This window comes from Palaemon carinicauda, chromosome 3 (assembly GCF_036898095.1).
Source record: "Palaemon carinicauda isolate YSFRI2023 chromosome 3, ASM3689809v2, whole genome shotgun sequence".
NCBI classification, from domain to species: domain Eukaryota; kingdom Metazoa; phylum Arthropoda; class Malacostraca; order Decapoda; family Palaemonidae; genus Palaemon; species Palaemon carinicauda.
In genome coordinates, this window is record NC_090727.1 from 170708770 (window position 1) to 170733799 (window position 25030).

Here is a 25030-nt window from a genome sequence, read left to right on the forward strand (position 1 = left end):
TCTACACCTCCATAAGCATCAAGGTCCATCAACAGAGTTTTAATTTCACGAGATCGAAAAGCTAAACTAGCTAGTTTAGCCTCAGGAAAACAGGAATGAGGAAGTTCAAGTTTTTCATTACTCTGTTTACTGTCAAAAACATCAGCCAAAAGGGTTGCCTTTTCCTTTGGACAGTGGGTGACTGAGCTATCTGGTTTAAGTAAAGGAGGAACTGTTGCATCAACACCAAAGAGTGCAGATTTAATGGTAGACCACCATTTATGTTCTTGAGTTGCACTAGAAAGGGTTTCTTTTATGGTTAATTTGTATTCCTTTTCAGCTGAGGCATAAACTCTGAGCAAAAGGTCGAAGCTGAGTATAGTTATTCCAGGTCAAATCTGATCTGTTACCCTTCCAAAGATGATAGGCCTCCTGCTTCTCCAAATAAGCACGTCTACAATCATCATTGAACCACAGTTTGTCCTTCACTCGGTACCTTAGCACACCTTTGCTTTAAAGGACGGAAATGGAAATATCAATAATAGAGATGGGGGTGATAAAAAAAAATTGCATAGAATTTCCATACATAACTATACAATAGTGATATGAAAGATAACTGTAACAATAGAAATGAAACACCTGAGCTTGTACCAAACGTAATAATAGAAGAAGTAAAGAAAGTATTAAAAGGGACGAAAAGAGGCAAAGCCGCAGAAGATGACCCAACAATTGATTTAATAATTGATAAAGGAAATTTCATAGTTGTAAACCCGGCTGAACTTTAGAAGTGGGTATTCAACAACAGACCATATTCATGTAATTAACTAGCTAATGGAAAAAAAAAAAAAACCAATAGAGTATGACAAACCACATTGTATGGCATCTACAGTATAGACCACGAGAGAGATTTTGATTCTGTCAAGACTCGATTAGTAATGAATGCCTTTCAAAGACATTAATAAATAGATAAATCTTATGTTAGAACACTTGAAGATATCGCAAGAGAGCAGGGAAGATCTGGAAATGAAATTGGAAAGATGGAGGCAAGTACTGGAGGACAGAGGAATGAGAATAAGTAGATCTAAGACAGAATATATGTGTACCACCAGTGAGGGGGATGATAGAGAAAGTATTCAGCTTAGGGGAGAACAGATAAAGAGAGTTGATGAGTTTAAGTATTTGGGATCATTTGTTAATGCTGGAGGAGGTATGGAAGATGAAGTTAAACATCGGGTACAGGCAGGCTGGAACAACTGGAGAGCAGCCTCAGGAGTTCTTTGCGACAAAAGAATACCACTGAGATTGAAAGGAAAATTTCATAAGACAGTGGTAAGAACAGCAATGCTGTATGGAACAGAAACAGCAAGCATGAGGAAGACAGAGGAGAAGAAGATGGATGTGGCAGAAATGAGAATGCTTAGGTGGATGTCTGGGGTGACAAGAGAAGATCGGATAAGAAATGACTACATAAGGGGGTCGACAAAGGTGGTGGAAATATCAAAGAAAGTGCAGGAAGGGAGGCTGAGATGGTATGGACACCTGATGAGGAGAGATGAGGACCACGTTGGGAGACATACTATGGAGATGGAGGTTCAAGGAAGAAGAAGAAGAGGGAGACCAAGAAAGAGATGGAGGGACTGTGTCAGAGGAGATTTACAGAAGGGGATTGATGAGGCAGAAGCGCAGAATAGAAAAAGATGGAAACGGCTCATCCGCAACGGCGACCCCAATATAAAAATGGGAAGAAGATATATATATATATATATATATATATATATATATATATATATATATATACATATGAAGTATAGCCGTTCTAAAACTACATAAAGATGGTGAGAAAATTATGATTGAAAAAGGAGTTAAACAGGGAGACCACATCTCTCCTAAATTATTCACAACATGCCTAGAAGTTTAAAAATGTAGGTTTGGTAAATGTACGATTTAATAAGAATGGGAAATACCCCCAACAACTCTAGATTTGCAGATTACATAATTCGGTTTAGTGAATTATGAGAGGAATTGCAAATTATGTTAGAAGATCTGAATGGAGAAAGCAGAAATGTGAAACTAAGGTAATATTCAATGAAAATGCAGACACCACAAATAAGGGTTATTATTCAGCCTCTAGAGACTGTTAATTAATATATGCACTTAGGACAGACAGTAAAGGCTTCCTCATGGTACGAGACTGAATTTAAAAGACGGATAAGTATAGGGTGGAGAGCTTTTAGTAAACTTAATGAGATTATTAAATGCAAAGTGCCATTTTTTTTTCTGAAAAGAAAAGTATTTAATCAGATGGTCCTGCCAGTATTAACTGATGCAGCATAAACTTGGAGCCTTACTAAAGTCAGAGAACATAAGATAGTTACAACTTAAAGAGCCATGAAAAAAATAATGATGGGAATAACACCAAGGGATAGAAAAAAGAGCTACATGGATATGAGAGCATATTAACTACATGTAAGAAAAAGAAATGAACATAGAATGAGAATTACAGATGACATATGGACAATAAGGAGGTTGTGGTAGCTTATTGGAAACGTCCCAGCCTGGCGTTTTGTCACAATTGTTCAAAACCTACTTAAACTCGATTTATTTTACAGCGTCCTTGTGAGCAAAGAATGGGCCGTGTTGGGGAACCTATAAGTCCACATGATGATGACTCAGCAGGTGGCCCTCCCTGGTCCTAGCTTGGATGGAGAAGGGTCTCGGGGTGCTGATCACATGGTTAGTCTCTAGGACATTGCCACTGTCCCTTTCGAGCCTTGCCTCTGTCATTCGTGCCTTTAAACAGAACGGGTCCCTATAGACTACAAAAGAAGCAAGGGAAAGAAGAAAAAACGATGGATTAACGAGCTAAGCAAATATGCTAGTATAGCCTGGCATAGAAAAAACCATAAACAAACGGGGTCATAGGAATGGAAGGCATGTCTGAGGCCTTTGTTCTGTATGGATTAGTCACGCTTGATGATGATGTGTAATGAAATCCCCGGGGATTCCCCAGTGAGGAGCAGAAGAGGTGGCGTAAAATAGGAAACGCTGTCCCCCCCCCCCCCCCCCCCACCAATGGTGCCTGAATCAGAAGTGTATTTTATAAAAGAAATCATCCTTAAAAGAAAGTCGTACGAAGTAAAATTCACCAGAAGTCGTATGTTTTGGAAGTAAAATGGTGCACGAGTTAACTTATTGAAGTAGAGAATGCCTTCCTAATTAGTTCGTACATACCGCCAATTTTCCCGCTCTTGGTAAAGGACAAAATTCCAGGCGTAGTCGGTGCTATTTTGTTTAAGTATTCATAAACCGTTTAAAATAATCAGTGAAATATCTCAATAAAGGGTGGTGATAATGAAAATGATAAGATAAAATTAGTAATGACAACATACTTAAAAAAGGCAGTGTAGTAATAAGTAGGCTAAGCAAAGATTACCCAAGTCTACATCCGGGTCATAAACATGATTTGAAAAGATAGTAAATTTTTTGTTTTGTCTATATATAGAAAATATATGTCTCAAAATTATTATAAAACAGAATTATTGTATGTTAATTAATAATAATTGTTATATATCTTTATATTTTGCATGATTTCCATTATTTCGTATCTTGTAACTCGGAATTATTTAGACCTTGCAAATTTTGACAGTTCTAGTTCTGCTACTTCAAGAAATCCTAGAGGACAAATTTGTATTCTCTACGTCTCTTCGAATCACAGCAAAATGTTGTGAATGTGCAATATTTCTATTTTGTATCATAATTGTGATTAATTGGAAGGTAACAGACTTATTTTCGTATAGGACCAAAAACAACAGAATCGGGAAACCCTTCATAAACCCTCTGTCCACAATGTCCGAGTCTTATGGTGAGTTATAACGTAGTTAATTTTGTTGAAGAAATATGTCGTAATGATGTATTCATTCTTATAGACGTATGTAATTGTGATTATATAGTTTATATAAGAAATATTTATTTTAATGTTGTTACTGTTCTTAAACTATTTTACTTTTCCATGTTTCCTTTCCTCACTGGGCTAGTTTCCCTGTTGGGGCCCCTGGGCTTATAGGATCCAGCTTTTCCAACTAGGGTTGTAGCTTAGCTATTAATAATAATAATAATGATGATAATGATATCGACTAGGGGTAGGGTTTTTTATGGTAAGTGTACTTTCAATGGTAAATGTTAGCCTTTCAGATAGGTCTGAGGATCTTGGATGATCTTGTAGAAGTCGATGTGAAACTGCCCACAAGGGATATTAGAACAGATTTTGACGTCGGATAAATCAATTTTTGGGTGAGATAGCCATATCGTCCTGATGGAATGTCCTTCCGGCAGCTTCCTACTGTATAATATTTCTACAAGTGATATTACAAGAGAATTATTGTCAGGTATCACAGGGTTCTAACCCCCGGAACGACTATCCGAAAATATCGCGTATAATCGGGGATGTATCCAAAGATAATCATAGATATCTGTACCCCTAACAGACTTAACCCAGTCTAGGAATCTAAGGAGAAGGATAGGTGAGGAGCCGTTACATATCCTCTCCCCACATAGTATTGTCTGTCTCTAATTGGTAGGTATATGATGCTTTAATTTCTAGCTAAATACATGAACCATATATTTTTCCTACTCATTATCTTGTGTTCTATGCATTTCTGACCTTGATTATTGGGACAAACCACCCGTTCATGAGTTCTTGGACACCCTTATTTAAAGACAATTATGGGGGAAACCGGGGTTTTTGGGTGGGGAACTCTCATAAACGAGTGATTTACAAAAATGATAATGGTCAGAAATGCAAAAGAAGGACAAGATAACCAGTTGAAAAAATATATGGTTCATGTAAGTGGCTGAAAACAGGCCAAAACATGATTGATAAACTTTTGAGAGTTGTATAAGGGTACAGAACCTAACAAACCCACCTAACATAACTTAGTAGTTACCAGGTCACAAAACCCCTAGCCAGGGTAAGCCCCTCAGATCCCCCTTCCCAGGTCAACAACCCCTAGTCAGGGCCAAGCCCTCCGGACCCCCCTTCCCAGGTCACAACCGCTAGCCAGACCCTCCTTACCAGTTCACAAATGAAAAGTAAATCACAAGTAAATCCTTACATTATGGTAAAGTAAATCCCAAGTAAATCAGAATTCCTTACCTTATGATTGACACTAACGTCTCTTTTTATCTTTCTTTTGTCTTGGCAATCTTTACAGAAGCTTTGCAGTAGAAAATGTGCTGGTCTTCCCTAAAAATTAAGTCCAAATCGGACCTTTGAGGCATTATTTCTCAGTTATTTTTTGAATTTCACAGAGTCACAATACCCATACTCTGAACGGAGAGCATTTCCATCATAATCAAATGACGACATAAATGAAATCATACTAAATTTCGAAATAGATTGATGTACTTCACTTGAGCTCCCTCCTGGAGACGTCTTTATGTGATGGTGGAGAAGTTGAAACTTAAGAGGAAGGTGGAAAAAAAATAGCTGTTGTAGAACAATATCCGGGAACTTATGGAGAAGTACTTGTTAGCTGTTAATTGGTTTAAAAAAACCACCTGACATACGTCATTGTAAATGCACAGAAACCAAGCATGCTCAATAAGTCCCTTTCAGTCTCTCAGATGTAAACAATGGACTTAGAGTGAAAAACATACTTCACATTGTAATTGACCGATACGTAAGTTATTATTCCCCAGCCCCTATTAAATATATAGAGAAAAATACCAAACTAGTCAGCACTCGTCCATTTCTTATAGCGAATTCCAGTTTTGCTGGTAATTAAAGTATCATATATTTTTTGCAAAATTGTGTTAACACTTTTATTTCACACTTTGTACCTACAATTTGTTCTTTGATAGGGGTATGACTTCACTGAAGCTGGAATGGCTGTTAAAGATTTAACAAGGTAGTTATAACTACCGGCAGGTAGCCGGTTGCCAGGTACTTACTTCGACGGCTGTTTTTCTGGTCCTACTATCTACAGGACCTCCACTGTCATTTTATCTTGTTTGTTCATGGTATCCAACATTTCATATCACGTACAGTATTGCTCATTTACTGTTAAATCGTCTCTGTTAAATATCTCGCAGAAAAGAAAGTCTTCAGTTTCCTCTTGAAAGCCCTAATATCTTCAATCATTCGGATGTCTCGTAGGAGCGTATTGTATAGTCTCGGGGCCGCATATTTAAAGGCTTTGGAGCTTACAGTAGACATATATCTAGGTTCCAATAGTTTGAAACCATCTGTAACTATTCTCGTGTCAACACAATTTGTTGGCTGCGCAATATGTAGAAATTCTGTGGGGTATTTTGGATGACCGGTTCTAATAATTTGGTGGGTTATTGTACATACTGTATTTTAAATTCAATTCTCACTCTAACTGGCAGCCAGTGTAAATTAATTAGTGTAGGGGTGATCCTTTCTCTAGGTGGGACACCTTTTATTAGTCTTGCTCCTCTGTTTATTATGTTTTGTAATTTCTCGGGTTGTACTTTTGGTAAATTGTAATAGTTGGAGTTGCAGTAGTTAATCCTAGTAATAACACAGTTTATCACAAGTTTCTTTAGAGAATATTCATCCAGGTACTTTTTTATAAAAGTAATTTGTTCCGACAAAGATACAAACCTTCGCTATTTATAGGGTATTACTTTCAGCAACGCCGAAAACTAGCCAAGACAATTTTAGTGAGGGATAATTACCCGATCCGCTAGTTAGCGGGAGGGGGTTGAGGTAGACTGGCTACCCTGCTCACTCACACTTGTCGGTTGAGTAACCACTTTTACTTGGGCTTGGTAGAGTGCGGACGTGCCGTCTCTCTCTCTCCCGTTAAACAAACTGCCCTGACTTTATTACTATTCCTTTTTCTTTTGTGTGTATCGGTGTGTGTTTGGTTATTGTCCCGCTATGCGGACATGTCCAGGTATTGAAGGCTGCTGCTGCGGTACCTTCATGTCGTCCGTGGAGACGGACCCACACCCTTTATGCCCGGCTTGTCGGGGAACTCAGTGTTCACGGGACAACACCTGTTTCGAGTGTAGGGAGTGGCCTGCCTCCCAGCGAGAGTGGTTTGCGCGTAAGAAGAAGAAGTCTAAACACGAATCTTCGCTTTTGGGGTCTTCCTCGAAATCAAAGAAATCACAGGCTTCTGCTTCCTCTATGCCCAAATCTCTGCCCGAAACTAATCCTCTACCAGGCCCTTCCGGGGCACGGTCGAGCAGTAGCCCGGGGCTTGTGACTCCAGGTCAACCCTGTGGGATAGGCAAAGGTGGCGGTTCCCCTAGTGAGTCGGCTCCTTCTCTTCCCTCAGGGAGCGCCTGTTCCTTTCCAGACCTTGTGTCTTTGTGGCCATCGCTGGGCATCGATAATCCCCTTACGAAGGAAGTTCTCCTTGAACTCCTCCGAAGGGGAGCAAAGAGAAGGCGGTCATCTCCTTCCTCTACGGAGGTCGATCCTCCTCTTGTGGGCGCAGGCGCTGTTGCTCGTCGGTCAGACCGAGAGACTGGTTCCGACGCAGAGGAGTTAGCTAACCCACCAGGGGTGGTGGCAGGGCTCTCTCCAAGGCAAGCTTCCCTTTGGGGGAACATATCTCTCATTCGCGAGAGAAGATTACCTCTTTACATCGACAATCTCCTTGCGCTTTAGGTTCTCCTCCAGGGACAGAAAAAGAACCTTGTTATAAGCGTAGTTCTCCTTCGGGTGAACTCTCCTCCCCTGCGGAGGAATTATCTGTAGACCTTAATCAGTCTCCCCCTCGGGCGGAGTCTGTTGAACATTCCTCCCTGGAGGTTCGTAGAGTGGAGAGGTGGGTAATCCCTCTCCACCCCGGACGTTCTCCTCCTCGGGCTGTGAGGAGATGTCTTTTTGAACCTGCTGGTTCTCCTCACGTTGACCCTTCGGGGTCTCGTGACGATCACCCTTTGGGCTGGTGTGATCGTGAGCCTTCGGGCTCTCGTCATGTTGATCCTGTGGGTTCTCATGACAGCAGGAGTCCTTCAGGTCTCCGTCGCGCTGAACCTTCGGGCTCTCGCGACTTGTTTCTGTTACGCTGAACTCTCGCGTTCTCGTACCGTCAGTCACGCTGATCCTTTGGGGTCTTGTTGTTCCTCATTACGTTGAACCTTCGGGTGAGAGCAGTGAGTTTTCTCACCAACCTGAGAGCTCTCGCTCGCACGACCGGATCGGCGCGCACGACCATCTTGTCGCACGCAAACAAAATGGCGAACATGGCGCGGGGGTTCATCCTACGGTGCGCCATATGCGCGAACATCCTGTAGCTCGCCATGCGCTCGAACAACCCGTTGCGTGCCATGTGCGCGAACAACCTACTGCGCGCCATGCTCGCGAACAACATATGTGCGCCATGTGCACGAATAACCTTATGCGCGCCACGAGTGCAAAAAAGGTGCACGCAATCGGGAAGGGCGCGCGCATGAGCACCCTTCCGCCTACCAACAGTTGGGCGCATGAGCCCACGACCATCTTGGCACTCACAATCAGTCTCTCTAGCCCCTTAGGCCTCAACAGAGACAACAGTCGCCTTCACGACCGAGCCCAGATCCTATCCCTAAGGGTAGGCCGGTGCCGATCTTGCATGTAGGGAAGCCTCCCTCAGACAAGAGGGTTAGGAAACCTGCCCAGGTTCCTAAACCCAGGGAGCAGTGCCTTCCTAAGAACCTCCCCCTTAGTTACTCAGGAGCCCGTGACCCCCTGTGGCTTAGCGCCTTCTTCAATGTAATGCGCCAAGCCATGAAAGGAGTCATTCCCCGCTCCCAGTCCTTAGGTGACACACCTAGGATCCCTTTATTGCCTCCTCTCTTCCCAGGGTCCTCTCCTCCCTCCGATCCTAGGAGGAGTTCGGAAGATTCCGCACAGGCGGATCCTTCTGGCAAGGGGAGATGGTCACCCTCTTGCAAAAGACCTCAAAAGGAGATTAGGCATGAACCTCAGGGTAGCCCCCTGCAGTTCAAGATGCCACAGGCCAGACCAAAGGGCAAAAGGAAAAGGATTCGTCCTTCGCCCCCCAAGGAGGATAGGGTTACGTCCTATGGAGACTCCTTCCATCCCTCACTGGTCGAGATAGTGTCTAAGGAGGCATGACATGCGACCGGACGGGACTCGCCCCATATGGCAACGGACTTATATTCCACCTGTAGGCTGACGGAGTCCTCTAGGCCCTTGGGGACAGAGGACCTCCGGCCTCGTGGGAGGGAACCGAAGGATTTTTTCACCATCCCCAAATCCTCGGCCAGGCTTCCTTCCTCACTGCCTCCCAGGCAGCCTGAAGAGAGCACCTCTTCGGCAGTCTACCTATCCCCAGTCTATCCAATTGACGACTTCTACCCATTCTGGGCTCCTATGGATGAGAGCTCGGACGTGGAAGAGCAGAGCAATCTCGAGGATGAAGCTCTGCCAGCAGCCGCTAGCCCTAAGCTTACGGAGGATGAGAGGAAGGAGTCGGAACACGCCTTCTGGCAGGTCCTAGCCTGCATCCGTTCCATCAATGGACTTCCAGATCCATTGGCAGCCCCTCTAGATGGAAAAGAAATGGTCCTTGACCAGTTCTACGGCACTCAGAAACCTCAAAGGACCAGAGCAACTTTGCCCTGGTCAAAGGGGTTGAAGAGTGCCAAACAGAAGGCAGTGTCCCAGGCAACTGGGTCAATCTCTTCTCTCCGCTCCAGCTCGTCCTCCAAGCTCCTACCTCCTCCATATGTGTTTCAGAGGAGATACTATGAGATCCTCGGGGAATCTCTTCCAATGCTGCCTCTCGACCACTCTATAGAGGCACTCTCGAAGGCCACACCCTTCGAGAAACTTACGGGACTTCCAGTCTACTTTTCGACCTCTGAAATCCTGAACCAGGAGAAGGTTGCTCTGCGTGATTTTTAACACCACACCAACCCTGGCTGATTGCCAGTTTCGTCCCCTCCTTTGTTGTTTGATGGTACCAGACATGGAGTTTCAATGGGTTAGGCATCCTAACAGCTCTTAGCTACTGTAAGTTCTAACTGTTTGTTAAGCTTTTAGACTTCCCACATGGTTTTTGACTTGACTGTTAGGCTCATGGTCTGCTGCCACTGTGTGAGTACTTATGTCAGAAATACTTCTGTCTAGCTGATCCAGGAGCTTTTGTCTTTTCCCTTGGATACATGCTCAGTTTCTGTTGACTCTGACTATGGCTATCATCTGAATGGGATATCATCCGGATTAACCGGTTCAGAGACATCAGTTGTCCAACTGTTTGGGTGCTGGGCTGTAACTCCTGGCTTAGTTGGAGAAGGTCTGGGTATTCTCCAGTTCTCATCAAGAACCTCTAGTAATTAGTTCCTCTGAAAGGGGTTGAACCATCTGTACTTCTTTGCCTTCTTCCAAGATCAGTCCAGGAAGGGGGTTAAGAGGAAGAAGAGAAGGGCTAATACAGAGTTTGTCTCCTGTTGAGAGAAGGGGTTCCCTAAATGTGTCTTAGTCTCTTCATCCCATATCTGGATTGTGTCTATACCTTCATTCTAGGTTCCATCTTTGGACATATTGAACAAAGGTTGAACAATCTCGGCTTCTGTAATCTCTTCACTAGTTGTCACAGGGACAAAGCACAAGTCCATTCTCTTCTCCTTCAAACAGTTACTTTCAAGCCATGTTCAGTTGGAACTTCAGTTTCATAGTCCGCCTCCAGAGGGAAAGACTTCATACTCTTGGTGACTTGGAGTACTCGTAGTTTATGCTGGCCTTCTGCTATTCCTAAGCATCTCTTTCCATCCTCAAATACTCAGTTGTCCGTCCACTTGCACGCTAAGCTCGGACCTCGTGGAATGGCTATTTGGAGTCTTTCTGGAACAGATGGAAACTACCATTTGATCTTTTATGATTGGATGAGTGTAATCACTCTCTAAAGCCAAAGATGAATGCCTGGGTTTGCTTTTCTTGGTACTCGTATCAGCAAAGCTCAGAGAGGTAGTGCATTGGTTCCTATTCAGTTGGAACCTTTCACCCACTCATGGTGGTAAGGAAGAGATTTAGAGAAGAGCAAATCTGTTTGAAATCATCAGGCCGCGAAAGTACTGATAGGAAAACCAAGAAGACGTGTTTTTTTATTTAATAAGCTATACGGTTATCTGTATCATGAATGACAGAATACACAAAGTTGAACTTGTGAAGATCAAGGGCTGACTGTATTACAGAGACCCAGTTCCTGCTTGAACCTATCCCTCCTACAACTCCTAAAAACATATGGCTCTAAAGTGCCTGAGGTCCTGGAGGGCCCAGTTGTACTACATTGCAAGATTTAACATCAATCATTTGAGTGTTGCAGTTCTCTTAAGCCTTAGCAGGCCACAAAGGAGTTGCCCATTTGGTGTTCCTTTTATCTATAAGAGCCCTCCGATGATGGACGCACCTGCGGTTAATGTGGGCCTCTGCGATCTCTAAGAAGAACTAATGAGTCTAGCCCCTCAGTACCTTTAGGACATTACTCACAGACTGCTGCATGTCCTTCCTTGTGTTGTGTGTTGGTCGCTCAGTTGTGTAACTCTTCCTGTTCCTGAGAGGGACAAGTATGGATTTTGTTACAGGTAAAACATTCAGCACAAATCTTGATGAAAGGGGAATTGAATGGTCCTTCTACCCTTTCTTGTTTTCAACAGAGAGCCTTTCTAGCTCTGCTTAGAAGCCACTCCTTCATTCTTCCAAGGAGTAGGATGGATTGGTTTCTTCTATTCACGTAAGTATTGATGTCTGGTCTGACGTTTCCAACATTATTTTCCTTATAGAGAGATATGATTTTTGTGACTTATTGCAAACTTTCTTTCTAGCTAGTATTGGCTGAGGCCCTAAGAGCTTCTATATCTCTTTAATTAGCTTCTTGGAAGTTGTTGGAGTCACCTTCCTTGCTCCTGTATTGGACGAGTAAGGAGGACATGTCCAGGAAAGAAAAGAATCTTCCTGTCTGGCTTTAGGTGACTGCCTCCCACTCAAGGATATCCTTGTCTCTTATCTAAAGGACTATGATTTGTATACATGTACTTTTCCTAACTAATTGAACCTGAGCCTTTTACGTTATACTTTCCACCTCAACCACCTGTTAAGTCCTTGAGCAAAAGGTAAACAGGCAGGTGGCTTCCCCACCTACCTCCCACTAGCTACTGAATCTACCTTGTTAAAGATTTTAATGGCTGTTCCAGCTCATATTAAATACATACTCCCATTTAAAAGTCTTTGGCTTGTATAGTTAGGAAAAATGCAAATGACTGCACTTTGAAACTGTGATATGGTTTCCAAATAGTTTTACATAGTCAGGTTATCCATTCAGGTTGTGGCAGAGGTACTGTATAGAATTTAAGAAATTGTTTTTTAGGGAAATTGGGTTCATGGTATTAAAATCATATTTATTTTGGTTATTTTTATAGGAATACTATTCATAAATAGTTTTACTTGTTTTTTTCTGTGAGAATGCTAGGAAACTAATATCACTGTGAATACTTTTAAAAATTACTTGTGTGTCTCACAGGGTTAGATTTATTTTATTTTTCATCAATCTAATTACTACTTTCAAACCGAAATACATACAGCATATGTGTTTGTTGCAAACTTTATTAGGAATTAAGTGATAAAGTACTAACTGACCCCAAACCAACTTTATACAGTGGAAGATTCTCTGTACTTATTGTTTTATGTAATTCTATAATTTTCTCAATTTATCAGCAGCATGAGAGATATATTTTGACAAAGTAATTGACCATCAAATTCATCTTTCAGATTTTTTATTCAAGTTCTTGGTTATCGGAAGTGCTGGCACTGGCAAGTCATGTCTTTTGCATCAGTTCATTGAAGGAAAATGTGAGTAATTTAATGACTTTAGTTTGATACTTTAGTTTTCAGTTTAATGTAATACAAAATAGGTATGGTACTCCCAGCTACATGGTGAAATGGAAGCAAGTATAGAAGAAATCAATAGTAATTTATGGAAATTTGTACTGTATTGGAATCAGGTCAAAAGATAGGCGGGAAAGTTCCTAAACGAATTCAAGGAAAACTATCAGAAAATGCCTAAATCTAATAAAATAACATTGTTCCGTAACCGAAATACAAAACCACGCTATTTACATTGGGTTTACCTTTTAGCGCAGCTGAAATGACGAGCCAATAGTTTTAACGAGGGTTAATTACCCCCGCGCTAGTTAGCGGGGGGGTAGGGGAAGGGTAGCTTGCTACCCCTCCCCCCCCACACACACACACCGGTGACTTGCTTCACTTCACTTTTGGCTCGGCGGTGAACAGATGTGTCTGTTCATCGTCCTCGTTGACAGCCTTTAATCTTTTTTCTGCTTTTTCTTTACTACAGCTTGTGTGTTTGTTTGAAGGTGACTACCGTTTATTATTATCCTTACTATGCGTACGTGCCCTGGTGTTGCCGGCCGCCCTTGTGGGACCTTTATGTCGGCCTTGGATACGGACCCTCACACTCTTTGCCCTCAGTGTCGGGGCCGACGGTGTGACCAGGAAAACGTGTAGTGAGTGTAGGGAGTGGTCTGCCTCTCAGTGGGAGAGGTTTGGCCGCCGGCGTAAGAAGAAGTCCAAGAGAGACCGTTCTCCTTCGGGGGTTGCCTTGAAGGAGGAAGGTTCTCGGGACTCTTCTTTTGCCGCCCAAACCTCCTCCGAAGCTCCCCCCCGTCCGGCTCCTAAGGAGAGTCGGCCGAGTTGTAGCGCAGGCCCTAGTTCTGTTTCCCGACCTTGGGTGGGGGGAGAGGGCGTCGCCTCCCATAGCTGGGCAGTTCCCCCTCCTCCTCCGGGGGAGGTTATTGATAACTCATTGTCTAATGATGATCTCTTACAGATTTGGGCTTCCCTGGGGCTTAAGGGCTTGCCCTCCAGGGTCGCCTTGATTGACCTTGCCTCGTTGGGGGCCGCCGTTAAGCAGTCGCCGGCGGTAGCAGAGGTAGACCCTCTGTCTATCGTCGACGTCGTGGTGGCAGAGGCCTCCGACGGGGCGGGGCAATCCTCTGCAGGTGCAGTTGAGGATGATGGTGCTGACGGCTCTCCTCCCCCTTCCGTACATCCTTCGAAGGGGGAAGTGAGTCCTACGGGCTCTTCTGCTGTTCAGCTTCCCTCTAAGGGAAGTGCCTTGACTGAGACTCCCCTTCAGAGGACTGATGGTCCTGATGATCTTCCCCGTGGCCGCCTTCGCCGTAAGGCTCACCGTCCGCTGCTTCGCAAGGGCCTCCCTTCCCCTTATAAGGGGGTTAAGAGGCGCCTTTTTGGATCTTCTTCCTCCAAAGGGGACTCTCCTCGTCGTACTCAGCCTACAGCTCCTGCTCCTTTGGACCTCTCTGCAGACCGTTCTCCAACTCCTGCTAGATCTTCACCTTCTGGGGAACTCGTCACCCGACGGGCAACGGTCCCTTCGGGGCAAAGGGATTCTTCCCTTTCACATGCAGTGTTAGCGCACAGGCGCTCTCCTGCTCGTCAGCGCTCTCCTGCTCGTCAGCGCTCTCCTACTCGTCAGCGCTCTCCTGATCGTCAGCGCTCTCCTGCTCGTCAGCGCTCACCTGTTCGCTGGCGCTTTCGCCCTCCTCGTCAGCGCTCTCCTGATGTTCGCCCTCCTCGTCAGCGCTCTCCTGAGGACATCCCACATCCTGTGGTTCCTGAAGAGCGCTTAGCGCGCCAGCATTCTTCTGCTCGCCCTTCTGCAGTGTTAGCGCACAGGCGCTCTCCTGCTCGTCAGCGCACAGGCGCTCTCCTGCTCGTCAGCGCACAGGCGCTCTCCTGCTCGTCAGCGCTCTTTTGAGGATCATCACCCTCCTGCTCGCCAGCGCTCTCCTGTGGTCTCTGACCATCCTGCAGTCCCTGTTGGACACCCTGTGTGCCATCAGTGTCCTGAGCTCTCTCGCGATCCTCATCCTGTGTCTACGCAACATCGTCCGCGTTCTCCAGCACGTGTTTCAAAAGCACATGTTCGCCCACGCGCCTACGATCTTCCTGTTCCTGTTCGTGAACGCACCGCGCCACCTGTTCCTTCACAGGATCTCACACGTCGCCCTCCTGCTCGCCAGCGTTCACAGACGATTCTAGTATCGCCTGTACATCAGCGTTCTCCTACATGTCAACGATCACCTGTTGATCGGCGATCTCCGGACCGCCCGCGTGATTTACAACCTGCACGCACGCGTTCTCCAACGCTTCGTCGACCAGAGGTTCTGAAAGGACATGGTTCGCCATCTACTAGCTCGCTATCGCGCGATCATTCACCTGCGCGTTATCGCTCGCCAACGCGTCACCATGCGACAACGCGCCATCGCCCACCTGCGCGTCAGCGCTCACCAGTTCACCACCGATCACCTGCTGATCTACACCGCCAGCGATCTTCCTCGCCTACGCGGCAACGCGTTCCCTCGCCATCACGCCAACGCATTCGTTCGCCGACGCGGACACGCGCTCGTTCACCTGTACAGCCGCACGACTGCGCGCCTGCGTGATCATCCGCCAGCGCGACCGCTCGCCCTCGCGCGACCATCGTTCGTGGCGAATTTCGCAGCCAGTGGTAGCAGCAGGAACGCGTGTTCCTAGACAGCGCTCGGGATAGCCTCCATCCAAACGCAGGATTGTGGTGCAGGACAAGGAAGACACTGCAGAGAGGTTAGTGCATCATTCTTCCCCCCCTTCTTTTCAGGCAGGTACTGTGGTGTCCACTCCAAAGGATCGCCCGATCCCTTTCCCTCCAGCGAGGATTTCGGACTCTGTGTCCGTGGAGCAACAGACTTGGTTTGGTCCTCTGATACGGGCGTTAGTGAGGGTTATGAAACCAGCACTCGCCGATCAGGGCAACAAACCAACGGCTGCCTCTCCTACGCTGAAGAGAAAGAGAGGCGTGGACTTCGTGGTGACTTCCCCCAAGGCGAAGTTGGTTCCCAAGAGGTCTGTCGCGAAGCCCCCTTCTCCTGCTCGAGTGCTTTCTCCTTCTCCCGTGGACGAGGCTTTTCCATCCTCGGGTGAGTCCAGTGAAGCGGTAGTCTTCCCCTCGGCACCAAGGGGGGAGACTTCGCTTCATGGAGGAGAGTCGTCTCGTGAGGAAGGGGCTCCTCGAACCTCTTTGTTGGGATCCTCTATCCCTCCCAGGAGGGAATCCAAGGACTCCAAGACCGTCCCGAAATCATCTTCAAGGATTCGCCAGGAACCCGCGGCTCCCCGGGGGAACGTCCACGCTTCACCCCAGGAAGAGATTCCTGGGACAGGAGACTTAGCTGCCAGCCCACAAGGAGGAGATCAGCTGGAATCCGAACATGCCTTCTGGCAGGTCCTGAGCCTGATAAGGCAACTTAACGGGCTTATGGACCCCGTGATCGCCCCCCGTGAAGGCAAAGACACTATCTTAGATGAAGTGTTTGACGTTCGGAAGGCCCCTAAGTCCAGTGCGGATCTGCCCTGGTCTCGGGGTCTGAAGAGTGCCAGAGCTATGAGGAATTGCTCCCTAGAGCTGCAAGCCCTAAGATCTCAGTTGTGGAGCAGAAGTAAGCGGATCACGTGTTCTGGCAAGTCTTAGCTTGTATCAAAGACATCAATGGTCAGACTCTAGATGATCCATCCTTTACTCTCTCTCTCTCTCTCTCTCTCTCTCTCTCTCTCTCGGTCAGACTCAAGATGATCCATCATTTACCCCCCCCCCCCCCCCCCCCCGAAGGCAAAAACACTATCTTAGACCTCCTGTATGGCACCCAGAAATCCCCCAAAACCAGTGCAGGGAAGTTGAAGGGTTCCAAGAAGAAGGCTTTCTTTCAGATTGCTGTAGGTTTCCAGTTCTTGCGGACCAGCGATTCGTGCAAAACTCTTTCCTCCTCCTTTCATTCAACAGATGATACTACAAGGTGAAGGAGGAAACCCTAGCGGCATTACGTCTCGACCCAGTAATGATATATCAGAAGCCAGCGGGCCTACCGGTGATCTTCTAGGCGAGCGACCCCTAAACATGGAGAGAGTTGCGAAATATGCCATGTAGGCTACTTCTCAGCTCAATCTATAGTTAGCCCTTGTATAACACCTGTTCAAGATGAATGACTGGTCCCAAGAGCATACAAGAGAGACGATGTCGACCTTCCTACTCTCAGGCACTGGGACCATCGAGTTCCTGTCCCACCAAGTAGTAAACTTGTCTAACTGGGTGCTCAAATGACAGGATGCTGTAATTGAGAAGTTCTATAAGCAAGTGCCTAGAATGGAAGCAACTAAACTACGAACGTCATCCATGGAAGGTTCTTTGCTGTTTAATGTCAAAGACATCAAGAAGGCAGCAGATTGTTGGAGAAAGGTAATGACGACGTGGCCTCACTAGTGGGAGGATGCCTACAGAGCCGGTGGCAGAGCTGGTTGACACACGGAGCAGTAGGTGGTCTCTGTGATGCAATCAGGTTATCGTGTCCTGTTCATGCTATATCTCCCTCCCCAATTCCATCATGTTCCTACACAAAGGGGTTCGTGAAGGAAGAGGCCCTCAGGGCCCAAGTCCAGTCCATATTAGAGAAGGGCTCTTTTCAAGAGGTCCTAGATGGGTTCCCAGTCTTCTACAGTTGACTTTCTGGTAGAAAAGGAGTCTGGAGGCTGGAAACCTGTCATCGACCTCTTCTCCCTAAACAAGTTTGTGCAACAAACTACATTCAGGATGGAGACTGCAGCAACTGTCAGACAGATGGTCAGACCATGGTACACTGGATTTTAAGGACGATTACTTACAGATCCCTGGTCCTCCATCATCAATGAACTATTTAAGGATCATAATAGGTGACCGGCAATATCAGTTCAAGGTGCTGTGTTTTGGCCTGTCCACAGCACCTTAGGTTTTCAAGGGGTTCTCTCCCTGGTTTCAATCTAGTCTCACAGGATTGGCATTCATCTGTTAAGATACCTGGATGACTGGCTGATCCTAGGAGATTATGACAACCCTTCCTTAACACTAAGACAGACTTCTCAAGTTTTGCTGTGATCTTGGGAATGTGGTAAATCTCGAGAAATCTTCCATGCAACTAACGCAGAGACTGTTATACTTGGAATGCTTCTAGACACCAGATTAGGTAAAGTATTCCCGTCCAACGACAACACAAAGTCTGAAGAAGGTAGCAAGCCCCTTATTACTACAAGACTTTCTATCAGCATGTCAGTGGCTATGTCTAATAGGTCACCTGTCCTCCCTTAAGAGCCTGGTGACCAATGTTCGACTACGCATATGATCTCTCTGGTGGCAGATGAAGTCCAGCTGGGCTCAGCACAAGGACCCACCAGACTTGCTAGTCCATATGGGACCCAAGCAAAAGAGGGATCTAAGGTGGCGAGTGTCTGAAGTCAACCTCCACAGAAGTGTGGATGATCCCCCCTCGGAATTGACTCTCTTCACAGATGTATCAAAAGAAGGGTGGGGTGCTCACTTGCTGCATCCTACGGCCTCCGGGCTCTGGTTTAAGTTCAAACGAGACATCCACATAAATCTCCTGGAAATGAGGCAGCCTTTCTGGCCATCCAGCAGGTCCAACAGCTCTTTTTGGGTCTCTCCATGGTGTTGATAAGCGATTATACCATGGTAGTGTCATATATGAACAAACTATACTATCTTAGCTGTGGAGATGCTAAGATGGTTTGAAGACAACTCAGTGACCTTATCAGCTCGCTTCATTCCGGGCAAGAGGAATTTGCTCGCAGACAATTTGAGCAGAGCGACTCAGATAGTTGCCTGTGAGTGATCTTTGAATCATTGAGTAGCCAACAGATTCCTGATTTTTGGAGGTTTGCCAATTGTGGACCTGTCCGCAACATCATTGAACAACAAGCTCCCACTGCACTGCTCTCCAGTATTGGATCCCCAAGCACTTTGACAAAAGGCTTTTCAACAACAGTGGGACAGCATAGATGTCTATGCATTCCCCGTTTTTCCTAGTAAGAAGACTACTCAGCAAGGCAAGAGCATCTAAGAACCTGTTAATGACCACCATAGCTCCACTCTGGCACCACACAGAATGGTTTCCAGACCTTTTACAGCTGCTCACAAAGGTCCTGAGAGAGCTCCCTCCATATCACGATCTACTCAGACAACTGCATGTGAAGATTTACCACAAAACTGTAGAAACCTTACGACTTCAGGCCTGGAGATTATCCAGCATCTCCTCGCGAAAAGAGGCCTTTCACAACCTGTTTCCGAAAAGAATGTCTGGTTATCTCCGGGAATCATCTGCAGTCTACCAGGCAAAGTGGGCAGTCTTCTGTAGTTGGCGTCGTGAAAGGGGTATCTCTCTTGATGCAACTATCCTAGTGATAGTGGAGTTTCTCCTGTACCTCTGGGAGGAAAAACTCCTCTTAGTCTCGGCAGTAAAAGGCTATTGTTCAGCCTTGAGCCTTGCCTTTAGACTGAATGTTAATATTTCCTCTTTGTTGGAATTGTTGGAGTAGTAGATTGGCCAAGGCACTAGCCACCCGTTGAGATACTACCACTTGAGAGTTATTGAGTCCTTTGACTGGCCAGAAAGTACTATATTGGATCCCTCTCTCTGGTTACGGCTTATTTCATCTTTGCCTACACATACACAGAATAGTTTGGCCTATTCTTTCCTCATACACTTGACAACACTGAAATTTTCAAACAATTCTTCTTCTCTCAAGAGGTTAACTACTGCAATTGTTCAGTGGCTACTCTCCTCTTGGTAAGAATAGAAGAGACACTTTAGCTATGGTAAGCAGCTCTTCTACGAGAAGGACACTCCAGAATTAAACCATTGTTCTCTTGTCTTAGGTAGTGCCATAGCCTCTGTACCATGGTCTTCCACTATCTTTGGTTAGAGTTCTCTTGTTTGAGGGTACACTCGGGCACACTATTCCGTCTTGTATCTATTCCTCTTGTTATTTTCAAGTTTTTATAATTTATATAAGAAATATTTACTTTAATGTTGTTATTGTTCTTAAACTTATTGTAGTTTTTCCTTATTTCCTTTCCTCACTGGGTCATTTTCCCTGTTGGAGCTCTTGGGCTTATAGCATCCTGCTTTTCCAACTATGGTCTTAGCTTGGCAAGTAATAATAATAATAATAATAATAATAATAATAATGATAATAATATGGAGTTATGAACTTCCCTGTCGTTAGCTAGAAGTTAAACCACCTCCATGGAACTTGGTTCGTGTAGTACAATCGCTGAAAGGAGCTCCCAACGAACTGTTACGTCAGGCATCAGATCTTCACCTGACTCATCAAACAGTCTTCCTGGTCACCCTGGCCCTGGCCAAGATAGTCGGCAAACTGCATTGTCTTTCTTACGATGTGCCCCCATTCAAGAGGATAGTAACAGCTAATGCTCAGCTTTCTCCCCGAGTTTGTCACCAAGACTGAAAATCTGACAATAGGGGATCCTAAATTCGTACCCTTCTAGATTGAGAGTCTCCATAATGTAACCGATGACCCAGATCTACTGCTCTGAGGTGTTACCTCAAATTAACTTGAGGAGCTCATACCCAAGTGAGCAGAATGTTTGTCAGCTTTTAGAAGGTAAAAAGGAGAGTCACAAAGATTACGATCTCAGCAAGAATTCGCAAGGTCATAGAATGAGCCTTGAATCCTGACTCTCCTCTGCAGGTGCAGAAACCTGAAGCTCACAACGTTAGGGCCGTAAGTACGTCCCTAGCATTCAAGAAAAACTACTGTGTGGCGTAGGTTTTACAAGCGGGTGTGTTGAAGCATCAGACGACCTTCACCACCCATTACCTGCAAGATGTAACCCACAGGGACATGGAGACATTCTCCATTGGAACTGTGGTGGCTTCACAGCAAGTGGTTTAACCCTGGATAGCTACGCTCCTCGGACACCCCTTTAAGGGTATACTCGGTCGCGTGCGACCCCGACTCCGAAAAAAATTCAGGAAAAATTTAGTTATGCATCAATCTGTATTGTTTGACTTGCTAAAAATACTTCAAAGAATGCTAAAAACTACTGAAAATATAAATGATACCCATTTACAAAATAACTATTTATTGGAAATATATTAAAAATTTAAGTATACAATAAAAAAGACGATGTAAATATTCACAAAAAATAGAATTATACATATACACATAAATCCCTTTAGGGACACCTTCTTAGATGGCAAAGCAACAGCGTGTAATTGCTGGAAATGAGTTGGACCCATAGAAGTCAAGATCTGAAATGAGAAAAAAAGGGTAACTTTTTTGGGGCAAAAAAATTTGTCCAAATTTCATGAATTTTTTTGGGTACCCAAATGAAATAGGAAGAGGCTAATTTTTTTTATAGAATAAACTCATATTATCCTAGAACAGAAATACATAATAAAATGTGCACTAAGATGTAATTTACTGTTATATCAGGGGCGAAATCTAAAGGTCATTTTTTGACGGCCTAGTTTCACAATGTAAATTTCTTATGAAAATCATTGTATCTCCTATAAAATATGATATTTATGCATTAAAATATACCAAAATATCACGAATTCTATACAGAACAAGAATATATAGAGATATGCCAACTTACCTTTCGGGTATGTCAACAAAATGGCCGCAGACCGCAACAACTCTTACAGCCTACCTTACAATCTACCACTTGAAATGAAGAATGGGGTTGCAAACTCCATATTATCATCAACATCTCTTTTTAACTCCATTAGAAGTGTGTTGATGACATCCATGCCGAGGGAATACTGCCTGCTGGCCATTATTGAAGATAAATTCAAAATAAATAGAAAAAAATCAAATTTGCAAAAAATAAAAAAAATTCAGAAATGGACCTCATGGCAATATATGGCATCTAAGCCAAAACCAACGTCATGCAAGTGGTAGACACACCATCCATCCACACTTTCCAACTATAAAAAAACCAAACGAGTATCAACACTGTTCGACAATTTATAATTATGTAATAACTTTGCTGTTTGATCACTTACCCCTATAAAGGTATGTCAGGGTCGAGGTCGACCCCTGGGGGGGTAAAAAAACGGGGAAGGAGGGAAGTTAGACGAAAATCAGTCCTAAAGCAGACAATGGCATGTAGACTAGTCACCCCTTGCAGGTCGATCACTTCCATATTCGAGACAGCTGATGATTTATGGGGAAAAAACAGGTTTTGAAAATGCTGTAGGGGTCGCATACGACCCATCATACCTTTCCAGGGTTAAACACCTCGAGCTCCTTGATGGACAAGTAGCAGATGGTGGAGGGCAGACGTTACTTGGGATTAAGTCTGGGATGAATGATAAGACTAACTGGCTTCTTCTTTCTTTCATCTTCCCATTTCTTGGGGCACAGCATCTACGGTACTCTGCAAGTTGGCCTCCTCTATCTCCAGGTAATAACCATATCCCTTGTGTAACCTGATATATGCACATATATTTGTTATGTCCTTATTTCTCCTAGGGAGGTGGGAATTGGGTAATGTCCATGGTTTGTTCAAGTAAGTCCTAGGACTCTAAGAATTTTTACCTGGACATGTCACATTGCTTAGTATCACACAATCACACGGTTTGCTCAGGCCGCTAAGGCGTGCGCATGTACAGAAGTTTAGCGAGGTGTTAGGGAGATTCCTCTATAAAGCGTGTGTAGCACGGAGGAACACCCCAGGTCAAAAACCAGCCAAACGAGTTGGTTAGAACTTCTACCCACCTTAGGGTGAGTTTTCCCTAATAAAGAGCGAAAAGGTTTATAGTAGTGATGGAACAAATGACAAATTTGAAAGTACAGTAATTTGTATTTTTCCTTACGATACAAACCTTGAGCTCTTTATACAAATTTGTCCTGCCAGCACCTATCCCTCTGCAAGTCCTGCCTACAATCAAAAGTGACAATAGAAGACAGGTGGGTGAGTGAGTGAGGTAGCTGGTACTACCCCCTACCCCACTGATTAGTGGTGGGTAGTTATACCTCGCTGAAAGCCTTATGGCTAGTAGTCCAGCTTCACCTAAAGTGTAATGCTTAATAAAGTGCTCAAGGTTTGTATTGTTAGGAAAAATACAAATTACGTTTCAAATTTTTCATATTTAATTTGTAAATCCTATTTATTTAGTGTTTTTCTTTTGTAGTTAAAGCGGAGAGTAACCACACTATAGGCGTAGAATTTGGATCAAAAATTGTGAATGTTGGAGGAAAATCAGTCAAGCTACAGATTTGGGACACTGCTGGCCAAGAGAGGTTCAGGTTAGTTGAACTTAGTTACTCTGTTAACTTGAGATAATTCAAGTTTGTGTGACTTATGTACTGTAAGTTTGTTTCTATGCATTTACAAACCTTTCTTCCTATAAAATGGGTGATGTGTCTTCAGTGGCGCCTGAACGTCATTTGAATGGTTATCGAGGTAGTAGTTTGTTAATGACAGGGGCTTGATGGAAAAGCCCTGCCTACCTTCCTGTTACTGACTAGCCACATTTTTTCCATGCTACAACCACAATAATTGCACTGCTCTCTAGACTTTTAAGTTTTACTTTCATATTGATAAGTGAGCTTTTTCTTTTTTTTTTCAATTTTAAGCAGGAGTTCACTTGAAGGTAAGCATTTGGTGAAGTGGATTTTATTCCCATGAGGAAACAAACCTTTTGAAACCCCATGTGTTGTTTACCAGTGTAAGGGGTGAATGTTAGAAGCTCCTTTCCCCCTTTTGGGTGTCATTATCTGTCTTTTGATCAGGAAGATGATGAACTCAAGAGCATTACTCGTCTCGCTTCTAGGTAGTTGTCTGCCTTGAGTGGGTGTTACCTGATTATGGCTGAGTGTTGCATGTACCTAATTGTCCAGTGCACACAGGTGGTGATCCTTGAGTAGTGCAGTATCATTAAGTGTTCCCATTGCTCTCCCACAGTGTAGTAGTTTGTGTTACAGCAGATGAAACTTGTACCTTCGACCTCTGAGGAAGCGCAGTCATTATCGGTTGCCCAGATGATGATTCCTGTGGCAGCAAGGAAGAATTATTGGTAAGGGGAAGTGGAGAAAGTTTTCTCTCTCTCTCTTCCTTCTCCACCAAACTCTTCTCTCCTCTCCTTTTTCTTTTTCGTACACTTCTTTCTCGAGAAGACGGAGCTGGTAGTTTCGTGGAAAGGCCTTTTGCTAAAAGTTCCCTGGGATTTACTTTCCTCCTTTAGAGTTGGTCATGACTGATCACTAAACACCCTAGGCTAAGGTAGGGTGGGGCGTATGCTTCCATCTTTCTTGTACCTGTTTTGATAGAAGAAGACTGTGCCTTACTGTTATGTACCTCTCTGTGTTGATATGGAGCTTAAACATTAACCAGTACCTTCAGGGTCGGTTAGCAATCTTAAGTCTGGTGTGATATCCATTGCTGTTTCAGTGGTTGCAGATGAACAGTCTTACCCTTGCCAATCTTCAGCATGGTGTCATAGACCAATAGAGGTGTTGTTCATGCTATTATTCGAGCTGTTGCATAGCTTAGTCGCTGGAGCTAACATGCCGACCGGTACCTGCGGGGTTGGTTAGCAATTGTGAGCTTGGAGTAACAGTTACTGCTGTTCACCTTCAAATTGCTGTAGGTTATTCTAACAGACTGGTACCTTCAGAGTGGATCAACAAGGTGAGACTGGTTCAACAATGACCAATGATTGCACTAGTACTAAGTGAATGGACCTTCATAGACCGAACACTAGCTCCAAAGTGATTGAGATTAAGGCTGCACTGCTGTGTGAATCTATCCTCCTCTTCCTTCTCTCTTCTTTGAGTAAGTGACGGAATTGGATGCTGTGTATGAGAAATTCTTCATCCAATATGCAATATCTCTCAAGGGCTCATACCTTTTAATTGAAACCACAGCAAAGACTTTGGGCAGCCATGCCTTCTAGCTTGGGTTTGACTAAAGGTCTGGCCTTCTCCAAGTTTCAGCAATGACCACCAGCAAATTCTCCCAGAAGGGGTTAGACCCTGCTTCTCCTGTTCTTGCCCCTCCCAGGCTCAATCCAGAAGGGGTAAGGGAAACAATATAGAGGTATGTCTTCTACTACCAGTAGGGGATGCCATGCTTTGACCACTCCCTCTCCATCTTCCATCAGAATTCATTCCAGACCTTCCTTGCTGGTTCCATTT

At 44.6% G+C, this 25030-nt stretch overlaps 1 protein-coding gene across 2 annotated transcripts in view; it reads left to right on the top strand.

Moving 5' to 3' along the window:
- Positions 1 to 3213: 3213 nt before the first annotated feature.
- The window catches only part of Rab4 (RAS oncogene family member Rab4), a 46583-nt gene continuing 24766 nt past the window's right edge, over positions 3214 to 25030 (top strand). The window contains exons 1-3 of one of the 2 annotated variants that reach the window (XM_068371127.1): positions 3214 to 3841; positions 12731 to 12811; positions 23026 to 23140. In XM_068371127.1, the coding sequence (XP_068227228.1) occupies positions 3826 to 3841; positions 12731 to 12811; positions 23026 to 23140 (212 nt within the window). In that variant the 5' untranslated portion in view covers positions 3214 to 3825. The remainder of the gene's footprint in view (positions 3842 to 12730; positions 12812 to 23025; positions 23141 to 25030) is intronic. The other variant, XM_068371126.1, reaches the window with a different exon arrangement.